This window comes from Onychostoma macrolepis, chromosome 23 (assembly GCF_012432095.1).
Source record: "Onychostoma macrolepis isolate SWU-2019 chromosome 23, ASM1243209v1, whole genome shotgun sequence".
NCBI lineage: Eukaryota > Metazoa > Chordata > Actinopteri > Cypriniformes > Cyprinidae > Onychostoma > Onychostoma macrolepis.
Window position 1 is genome coordinate 28,129,266 of NC_081177.1, and position 10,863 is coordinate 28,140,128.

The 10,863-nt window shown below is 42.7% G+C and overlaps 1 protein-coding gene and 2 long non-coding RNA genes across 3 annotated transcripts; all 3 read left to right on the plus strand.

Moving 5' to 3' along the window:
- Positions 1-1,873: 1,873 nt before the first annotated feature.
- Positions 1,874-3,218, plus strand: LOC131531522 (uncharacterized). Its single transcript, XR_009268711.1, has 3 exons — positions 1,874-2,184; positions 2,416-2,545; positions 3,095-3,218. It is a non-coding gene; the product is annotated as an uncharacterized LOC131531522 (long non-coding RNA).
- Positions 3,219-3,563: 345 nt separating this feature from the next.
- Positions 3,564-8,128, plus strand: LOC131531570 (uncharacterized). Its single transcript, XM_058762404.1, has 11 exons — positions 3,564-3,737; positions 3,850-3,945; positions 4,996-5,262; positions 5,342-5,437; positions 5,593-5,722; positions 5,824-5,951; positions 6,064-6,330; positions 6,420-6,515; positions 6,743-6,872; positions 7,417-7,544; positions 7,817-8,128. Exons 1-11 carry the CDS (start codon positions 3,564-3,566, stop codon positions 8,126-8,128), a joined length of 1,824 nt encoding a protein of 607 aa, XP_058618387.1.
- Positions 8,129-8,166: 38 nt separating this feature from the next.
- Positions 8,167-8,700, plus strand: LOC131531521 (uncharacterized). Its single transcript, XR_009268710.1, has 3 exons — positions 8,167-8,258; positions 8,414-8,543; positions 8,645-8,700. It is a non-coding gene; the product is annotated as an uncharacterized LOC131531521 (long non-coding RNA).
- Positions 8,701-10,863: the final 2,163 nt, after the last annotated feature.

A 10,863-nucleotide genomic window follows, 5' to 3' on the forward strand; every position in this document is an offset into this window, starting at 1 on the left:
GCCTGCGAGCTGGGCGACTACCCTGGGCAAATTCTGATCAGCTGTAATTCTGTGGCCATAACACTCTATCTCCCTTACCTGCTTTGCATCATTTATGCAGTGAATTGGGTATGAAAAAAAAAAAGTGGACCACAGCAAAATAAACAACCCTATTAGAGTGGACAATTAAGTCTTAATAAATTCCCCTTTCTAACTTTTAACCAGGGTAGTGTTTGTGAGCTCATGTTTTTGGGATGACCTAAAGGATTCCTTTTCACTTGCATTTGTCCTAGTGCCAGCTAATTTTCTACCATTTGGAAATGAAGAAATAGTAACGCCCCGATTGGAGAATGGAAGCTCTGAAGCTATTACATTGCAGCAGCCTTTCAAGTTTTTTGGACGCACACACAACCAGACCTTTGTAAGCATTTTAGTTGTTCATTTCCTTATGTAGATGGAGTTGGTTTATCTACTTGTGTCTGAAATGACAAGTCTCTTTATATGAGTGCGATTAGTTGATTTTATTTGCTCAGACGTTGATATCTGTATGGACGAGCCTTTGTAAATGTGAAATTCAGAGGACTGTTAATTTGTGGAAATAACGAGTAGTAATTGTGCCTAATTCTACATCTTTATTCTGTCACCATACATTTCCCCTCCCAACACGTGTAAATGTTTTGTCCTAAATTTTAGGTCAACAACAATGGCCATCTGACGTTTACGGAGCCGCTGTCCGACTACATTCCCCTTGTGAATTCTAGAATGGAAATCATTGCTCCTCTCTGGACTCACCTTGACAATCGGCGTGGTGGAACTATCTCCTGTAGAGAGGATACAAGCAGTGCTGTACTGGCACAAGTCACTGCAGCTATTGACCGATACCACCATAACATAACTTTTGTTGCTACATCAGCTTTTGTGGCTACCTGGGATAGTGTGCCATACCATGATGGTGGAGGGGTAAGAAGAAATTGTTGTTTATTAGTGAATTGGTGTTATCCTTGAAAGGTTTTTCATACTTTCTATTGGTATTTTCAAGGTGGTCACGTTCCAAGTGGTTTTAGTCTCCAATGTCCATCGATCTTTCATCCTCATCAACTATGGGGACATTGCAGAGACCGAACAAATATGGCAGGTGAGTGATGACAGGTCCTTGTAGACTTTTTCAATGAGACAAATGACAAAGCATTTCCCTTGCTTCACGTCATACCGTTTATACTGAAACCCAGTTATACCTGGAACCGGTGGAGGACCTAACATGAATTCATTTTTACTTTTGCAGGCTGGTTACAGCACATTGGACTCTGTCCATTCTTTCACAATTCCAGTGAGCAGCGCCCCAGAACTCTCATCCAGCAGCAATATCAATGTGAATGGCCGCCTCTCTTTCCACGTGGATGGCTCACCCAACTGTAAGCCAATGCAACTAGAAGCTCGTGCTTAAGCTCTACCATTTGTGAGCTTGTTTCTTTAGCAGAACCAGAGAGTTCATTCTCACTTATCCTTTTCTTAGTGCCAACAAATTTCCTCGCTTCTGGGGATGAAGACATAATGAACCCCCCCACTGAGGATGGAAGCTCCGATAGAATTTTCTTGCAGCAGCCTTTCAAATACTTTGGGCGCACATACAATCAGATCTTCGTAAGCATTTCATATTTCCCCCACCACTGAAGCTGCAAGTTACTTGAGTACCACTCATTCCTACAAAATTATCTTTAAAATACTTTGTAATAACTGTGGTCCTAAATTTTAGGTAAACAACAATGGCTACCTAACGTTTACCGAGCCGCTGTCTGCCCACAACCCCTCTCTGGATTCCGTGAGAGACATCATTGCTCCTCTTTGGACTCGTCTTGACAATCGACGAGGTGGAACTATCTCCTACAGAGAGGATACAAGCAGTGCTGTACTGGCACAAGTCACTGCAGCTGTTAAGCAATACTTCCCTAACATACCTTTTGCTGCTACATCAGCTTTTGTAGCTACCTGGGACAGTGTGCCGTACCATAATGGTGGAGGGGTAAGACTTACCGTAATCTTTGACTGGTAATGAATGGTCTGTCTTGTTGGTTTGGAAGGTGTTGAATACTGTCTGTTGGTGTTTTGAAGGTGGTCACTTTCCAAGTGGTTTTAGCGTACAATGTTCATCGCTCTTTCATCCTGATCTATTATGGAGATGTTTCAGAAACCACACAACCTTGGCAGGTAAGTGAAGTTCTGCTCCTCGTACATTGTGCAAATGACAAAAATAATAAAAAAATAAATAAAAGTAATACAAACATACGAATAGTGAGAAATTGCTCATGAATTCAAAAGAAAGGATTCTTTCTCTCTTTTTTATAAATTTTTTTATTTTATTTTAATGCGTTCATTCATTCATTTCTTTATTTCCTTTCTTATTTATGACTTCTTTTATTTTTTTCTTTACTCCTACAGGCTGGTTATAACACTGTGGACTCTGGCAGTTCGTTTACAATTCCAGCAGCACGTGTCCCCGAACTCTTGTCGAGCAGTAATATCAATGTGACTTCTCGCTGGTCTTTCCATGTTGATGGGTCACCAAACCGTAAGCCCACGAGTTGTATTTTTCTTTAGAACCAGATTCTCAGGGGTGAATTCACTAAAGGTTTTAGCCACTGTAGCATATCGTGCTCGGACACAAAAACCTCACTCTTATTTTCAGTTCAGCTCTACCTGGCACATTGTCTTTGAGTGCACTTTCGGTCTTTTCATAAGCCAATTCAGGTGCTGGATGCAGTGGGTGAGTCACACTATGTAATCCCACAAAAGTCTGCCAGATTGCACCGGTCTGCCGTATTCTCCAGAACCTTACACTCAGAAGCAGCCTGCGAGCTGGGTGACTGCCCTGGGCAAATTCTGATCAGCTGTAATTGTGTGGCCATGACACTCTAGCTCCCATAACTGTTTTGCATCATTTATTCAGTCAATCGGGTCGGAAAAAAACAGTGGCTGACAGCAAAATGAACAACACTATTAGAGAGCACAATGAAGTCTTAGTGAATTCCCCTTTCAAACTTTTAACCAGGGTAGTGTTTGTGAGCTCATGCTTTTTGGGATAACCTAAAGAATTCCTTGTCTTTTGCATTTGTCCTAGTGCCAGCTAATTTCCTACCATTTGGAAACGGAGAAATAGTGACGCCCCGATTGGAGAATGGAAGCTCTGAAGCTATTACATTGCAGCAGCCGTTCAAGTTTTTTGGACGCACACACAACCAGACTTTTGTAAGCATTTTAGTTGTTCTTTTCCTTATGTAGATGGAGTTGGTTTATATACTCGAGACGGAACCGACAAGTCTCTTTATATGAGTGCACTTAGTAGATTTAATTTGCTCAGACGTTGATATCTTTATGGACGAGCTTTTGTAAATGTGAAATTCAGAGGACTGTTGATTTGTGGAATTAACGAGTAGGAATTGTGCCTAATTCTACCTCTTCATTTTGTCACCATACATTTCCCCTCCCAACACGTGCAAATGTTTTGTCCTAAATTTTAGATCAACAACAATGGCCATCTGACGTTTACTGAGCCGCTGTCCAACTACATTCCCCTTGTGAATTCCGGAATGGACATTATTGCTCCTCTCTGGACTCACCTTGACAATCGACGTGGTGGAACTATCTCCTGTAGAGAGGATACAAGCAGTGCTGTACTGGCAAAAGTCACTGCAGCTATTGACAGATACCACCCTGACATAACTTTTGTTGCTGCATCAGCATTTGTGGCTACCTGGGACAGTGTGCCGTACCATAATGGTGGAGGGTAAGACTTACCGTAATCTTTGACTGGTAATGAATGGTCTGTCTTGTTGGTTTGGAAGGTGTTGAATACTGTCTGTTGGTGTTTTGAAGGTGGTCACTTTCCAAGTGGTTTTAGCGTACAATGTTCATCGCTCTTTCATCCTCGTCAACTATGGAGACATTGCAGAGACAGAACAAATGTGGCAGGTGAGTGGTGACAGGTCCTTGTATACTTTGCCAATGAGATGAGACAAATGACAAGGCATTTCCTTGTCTCACGTCATACCTTACATACTACTGAAAGCCAGTTATAACTGGAACCGTGGAGGACCTAACATTGATTCATTTTACTTCTGTAGGCTGGTTACAGCACGTTGGACTCTGTCCATTCTTTCACAATTCCAGTGAGCAGCGCCCAGAACTCTCATCCAGCAGCAATATCAATGTGACTTCTCGCTGGTCTTTCCATGTTGATGGGTCACCAAACCGTAAGCCCACGAGTTGTATTTTTCTTTAGAACCAGATTCTCAGGGGTGAATTCACTAAAGGTTTTAGCCACTGTAGCATATCGTGCTCGGACACAAAAACCTCACTCTTATTTTCAGTTCAGCTCTACCTGGCACACTTTCGGCCTTTTAATAAGCCAATGCAGGTGCTGGATGCAGTGGGTGAGTCACACTATGTAATCCCACAAAAGTCTGCCAGATTGCACCGGTCTGCCGTATTCTCCAGAACCTTACACTCAGAAGCAGCCTGCGAGCTGGGTGACTGCCCTGGGCAAATTCTGATCAGCTGTAATTTTTTGGCTATGAATCTCTAGCTCCCATAACTGTTTTGCATCATTTATTCAGTCAATCGGGTCGGAAAAAACAGTGGCTCACAGTAAAATGAACAACACTATTAGAGAGCACAATGAAGTCTCAGTGAATTCCCTTTCAAACTTTTAACCAGGGTAGTGTTTGTGAGCTCATGCTTTTTGGGATAACCTAAAGAATTCCTTGTCTTTTGCATTTGTCCTAGTGCCAGCTAATTTCCTACCATTTGGAAACGGAGAAATAGTGACGCCCCGATTGGAGAATGGAAGCTCTGAAGCCATTACATTGCAGCAGCCTTTCAAGTTTTTGGACGCACACACAACCAGATCTTCGTAAGCATTTCATATTTCCCCACCACTGAAGCTGCAAGTTACTTGAGTACCCTCATTCCTACAAAATTATCCTTAAAGTACTTTGGAATAACTGTGGTCCTAAATTTTAGATCAACAACAATGGCCATCTGACGTTTACTGAGCCGCTGTCCAACTACATTCCCCTTGTGAATTCCGGAATGGACATTATTGCTCCTCTCTGGACTCACCTTGACAATCGACGTGGTGGAACTATCTCCTGTAGAGAGGATACAAGCAGTGCTGTACTGGCAAAAGTCACTGCAGCTATTGACAGATACCACCCTGACATAACTTTTGTTGCTGCATCAGCATTTGTGGCTACCTGGGATAGTGTGCCATACCATGATGGTGGAGGGGTAAGACCAAATTGTTGTTTATTAGTGAATTGGTGTTGTACTTGAAAAGTTTTTCATGCTTTCTGTTGGCATTTTAAAGGTTGTCACGTTCCAAGTGGTTTTAGTCTCCAATGTCCATCGCTCTTTCATCCTCGTCAACTATGGAGACATTGCAGAGACAGAACAAATGTGGCAGGTGAGTGGTGACAGGTCCTTGTATACTTTGCCAATGAGATGAGACAAATGACAAGGCATTTCCCTTGTCTCACGTCATACCTTAAATACTACTGAAAGCCAGTTATAACTGGAACCAGTGGAAGACCTAACATGGATTAATTTTGACTTCTGTAGGCTGGTTACAGCACGTTGGACTCTGTCCATTCTTTCACAATTCCAGTGAGCAGCGCCCCAGAACTCTCATCCAGCAGCAATATCAATGTGAATGGCCGCCTCTCGTTCCACGTGGATGGCTCACCCAATTGTAAGTCAATGCAACCAGAAGCTTGTGCTTAAGCTGTACCATTTGTGAGCTTGTTTCTTTAGCAGAACCAGAGAATTCATTCTCACTTATCCGTTTCTTAGTGCCAACAAATTTCCTCGCTTCTGGGGATGGAGACGTAGTGAACCCCCCCGCTGAGGATGGAAGCTCCGATAGAATTTTCTTGCAGCAGCCTTTCAGATACTTTGGGCGCACATACAATCAGATCTTCGTAAGCATTTCATATTTCCCCCACCACTGAAGCTGCAAGTTACTTGAGTACCACTCATTCCTACAAAATTATCTTTAAAATACTTTGTAATAACTGTGGTCCTAAATTTTAGGTAAACAATAATGGCTACCTAACGTTTACCGAGCCGCTGTCTGCCCACAACCCCTCTCTGGATTCCGTGAGAGACATCATTGCTCCTCTTTGGACTCGTCTTGACAATCGACGAGGTGGAACTATCTCCTACAGAGAGGATACAAGCAGTGCTGTACTGGCAAAAGTCACTGCAGCTGTTAAGCAATACTTCCCTAACATACCTTTTGCTGCTACATCAGCATTTGTGGCTACCTGGGACAGTGTGCCGTACCATAATGGTGGAGGGGTAAGACTTACCGTAATCTTTGACTGGTAATGAATGGTCTGTCTTGTTGGTTTGGAAGGTGTTGAATACTGTCTGTTGGTGTTTTGAAGGTGGTCACTTTCCAAGTGGTTTTAGCGTACAATGTTCATCGCTCTTTCATCCTGATCTATTATGGAGATGTTTCAGAAACCACACAACCTTGGCAGGTAAGTGAAGTTCTGCTCCTCGTACATTGTGCAAATGCCAAAAATAATAAAAAAATAAATAAAAGTAATACAAACATACGAATAGTGAGAAATTGCTCATGAATTCAAAAGAAAGGATTCTTTCTCTCTTTTTTATTCATTTTCTTATTTTATTTTAATGCGTTCATTCATTTCTTTATTTCCTTTCTTATTTATGACTTCTTTTATTTTTTTCTTTACTCCTACAGGCTGGTTATAACACTGTGGACTCTGGCAGTTCGTTTACAATTCCAGCAGCACGTGTCCCCGAACTCTTGTCGAGCAGTAATATCAATGTGACTTCTCGCTGGTCTTTCCATGTTGATGGGTCACCAAACCGTAAGCCCACGAGTTGTATTTTTCTTTAGAACCAGATTCTCAGGGGTGAATTCACTAAAGGTTTTAGCCACTGTAGCATATCGTGCTCGGACACAAAAACCTCACTCTTATTTTCAGTTCAGCTCTACCTGGCTACTTTGAGTGCACTTTCGGTCTTTTCATAAGCCAATTCAGGTGCTGGATGCAGTGGGTGAGTCACACTATGTAATCCCACAAAAGTCTGCCAGATTGCACCGGTCTGCCGTATTCTCCAGAACCTTACACTCAGAAGCAGCCTGCGAGCTGGGTGACTGCCCTGGGCAAATTCTGATCAGCTGTAATTTTTTGGCTATGAACCTCTAGCTCCCATAACTGTTTTGCATCATTTATTCAGTCAATCGGGTCGGAAAAAAACAGTGGCTGACAGCAAAATGAACAACACTATTAGAGAGCACAATGAAGTCTTAGTGAATTCCCCTTTCAAACTTTTAACCAGGGTAGTGTTTGTGAGCTCATGCTTTTTGGGATAACCTAAAGAATTCCTTGTCTTTTGCATTTGTCCTAGTGCCAGCTAATTTCCTACCATTTGGAAACGGAGAAATAGTGACGCCCCGATTGGAGAATGGAAGCTCTGAAGCCATTACATTGCAGCAGCCTTTCAAGTTTTTTGGACGCACACACAACCAGACTTTTGTAAGCATTTTAGTTGTTCTTTTCCTTATGTAGATGGAGTTGGTTTATATACTCGAGACGGAACCGACAAGTCTCTTTATATGAGTGCACTTAGTAGATTTAATTTGCTCAGACGTTGATATCTTTATGGACGAGCTTTTGTAAATGTGAAATTCAGAGGACTGTTGATTTGTGGAATTAACGAGTAGGAATTGTGCCTAATTCTACCTCTTCATTTTGTCACCATACATTTCCCCTCCCAACACGTGCAAATGTTTTGTCCTAAATTTTAGATCAACAACAATGGCCATCTGACGTTTACTGAGCCGCTGTCCAACTACATTCCCCTTGTGAATTCCGGAATGGACATTATTGCTCCTCTCTGGACTCACCTTGACAATCGACGTGGTGGAACTATCTCCTGTAGAGAGGATACAAGCAGTGCTGTACTGGCAAAAGTCACTGCAGCTATTGACAGATACCACCCTGACATAACTTTTGTTGCTGCATCAGCATTTGTGGCTACCTGGGATAGTGTGCCATACCATGATGGTGGAGGGGTAAGACCAAATTGTTGTTTATTAGTGAATTGGTGTTGTCTTTGAAAGGTTTTTCATGCATTATGTTGGTATTTTGAAGGTGGTCACGTTCCAAGTGGTTTTAGTCTCCAATGCCCATCGCTCTTTCATCCTCGTCAACTATGGAGACATTGCAGAGACAGAACAAATGTGGCAGGTGAGTGGTGACAGGTCCTTGTATACTTTGCCAATGAGATGAGACAAATGACAAGGCATTTCCCTTGTCTCACGTCATACCTTACATACTACTGAAAGCCAGTTATAACTGGAACCGGTGGAGGACCTAACATTGATTCATTTTTACTTCTGTAGGCTGGTTACAGCACGTTGGACTCTGTCCATTCTTTCACAATTCCAGTGAGCAGCGCCCCAGAACTCTCATCCAGCAGCAATATCAATGTGAATGGCCGCCTCTCGTTCCACGTGGATGGCTCACCCAATTGTAAGCCAATGCAACCAGAAGCTTGTGCTTAAGCTGTACCATTTGTGAGCTTGTTTCTTTAGCAGAACCAGAGAATTCATTCTCACTTATCCGTTTCTTAGTGCCAACAAATTTCCTCGCTTCTGGGGATGGAGACGTAGTGAACCCCCCCGCTGAGGATGGAAGCTCGATGTCATTTTCTTGCAGCAGCCTTTCAAGTTTTTGGACGCACACACAACCAGATCTTCGTAAGCATTTCATATTTCCCCACCACTGAAGCTGCAAGTTACTTGAGTACCCTCATTCCTACAAAATTATCTTTAAAATACTTTGTAATAACTGTGGTCCTAAATTTTAGGTAAACAATAATGGCTACCTAACGTTTACTGAGCCGCTGTCTGCCCACAACCCCTCTCTGGATTCCTTGAGAGACATCATTGCTCCTCTTTGGACTCGTCTTGACAATCGACGGTGGAACTATCTCCTGTAGAGAGGATACAAGCAGTGCTGTACTGGCACAAGTCACTGCAGCTGTTAAGCAATACTTCCTAACATACCTTTTGCTGCTACATCAGCATTTGTGGCTACCTGGGACAGTGTGCCGTACCATAATGGTGGAGGGTAAGACCAAATTGTTGTTTATTAGTGAATTGGTGTTGTCTTTGAAAGGTTTTTCATGCATTATGTTGGTATTTTGAAGGTGGTCACTTTCCAAGTGGTTTTAGCGTACAATGTTCATCGCTCTTTCATCCTCGTCAACTATGGAGACATTGCAGAGACAGAACAAATGTGGCAGGTGAGTGGTGACAGGTCCTTGTATACTTTGCCAATGAGATGAGACAAATGACAAGGCATTTCCTTGTCTCACGTCATACCTTACATACTACTGAAAGCCAGTTATAACTGGAACCGTGGAAGACCTAACATTGATTCATTTTTACTTCTGTAGGCTGGTTACAGCACGTTGGACTCTGTCCATTCTTTCACAATTCAGTGAGCAGCGCCCCAGAACTCTCATCCAGCAGCAATATCAATGTGAATGGCCGCCTCTCGTTCCACGTGGATGGCTCACCCAATTGTAAGTCAATGCAACCAGAAGCTTGTGCTTAAGCTGTACCATTTGTGAGCTTGTTTCTTTAGCAGAACCAGAGAGTTCATTCTCACTTATCCTTTTCTTAGTGCCAACAAATTTCCTCGCTTCTGGGGATGGAGACATAGTGAACCCCCGCTGAGGATGGAAGCTCGATGTCATTTTCTTGCAGCAGCCTTTCAAGTTTTTGGACGCACACACAACCAGATCTTCGTAAGCATTTCGTATTTCCCCACCACTGAAGCTGCAAGTTACTTGAGTACCCTCATTCCTACAAAATTATCTTTAAAATACTTTGTAATAACTGTGGTCCTAAATTTTAGGTAAACAATAATGGCTACCTAACGTTTACTGAGCCGCTGTCTGACTACATTCCCCTTGTGAATTATGGAATGGACATCGTTGCTCCTCTCTGGACTCACCTTGACAATCGACGGTGGAACTATCTCCTGTAGAGAGGATACAAGCAGTGCTGTACTGGCACAAGTCACTGCAGCTGTTAAGCAATACTTCCTAACATACCTTTTGCTGCTACATCAGCATTTGTGGCTACCTGGGATAGTGTTCCATACCATGATGGTGGAGGGTAAGACCAAATTGTTGTTTATTAGTGAATTGGTGTTGTCTTTGAAAGGTTTTTCATGCATTATGTTGGTATTTTGAAGGTGGTCACGTTCCAAGTGGTTTTAGTCTCCAATGCCCATCGCTCTTTCATCCTCGTCAACTATGGAGACATTGCAGAGACAGAACAAATGTGGCAGGTGAGTGGTGACAGGTCCTTGTATACTTTGCCAATGAGATGAGACAAATGACAAGGCATTTCCTTGTCTCACGTCATACCTTACATACTACTGAAAGCCAGTTATAACTGGAACCGTGGAAGACCTAACATTGATTCATTTTTACTTCTGTAGGCTGGTTACAGCACGTTGGACTCTGTCCATTCTTTCACAATTCAGTGAGCAGCGCCCCAGAACTCTCATCCAGCAGCAATATCAATGTGACTTCTCGCTGGTCTTTCCATGTTGATGGGTCACCAAACCGTAAGCCCACGAGTTGTATTTTTCTTTAGAACCAGATTCTCAGGGGTGAATTCACTAAAGGTTTTAGCCACTGTAGCATATCGTGCTCGGACACAAAAACCTCACTCTCACTTTCAGTTCAGCTCTACCTGGCACACTTTCGGCCTTTTAATAAGCCAATGCAGGTGCTGGATGCAGTGGGTGAGTCACACAATGTAATCCCACAAAA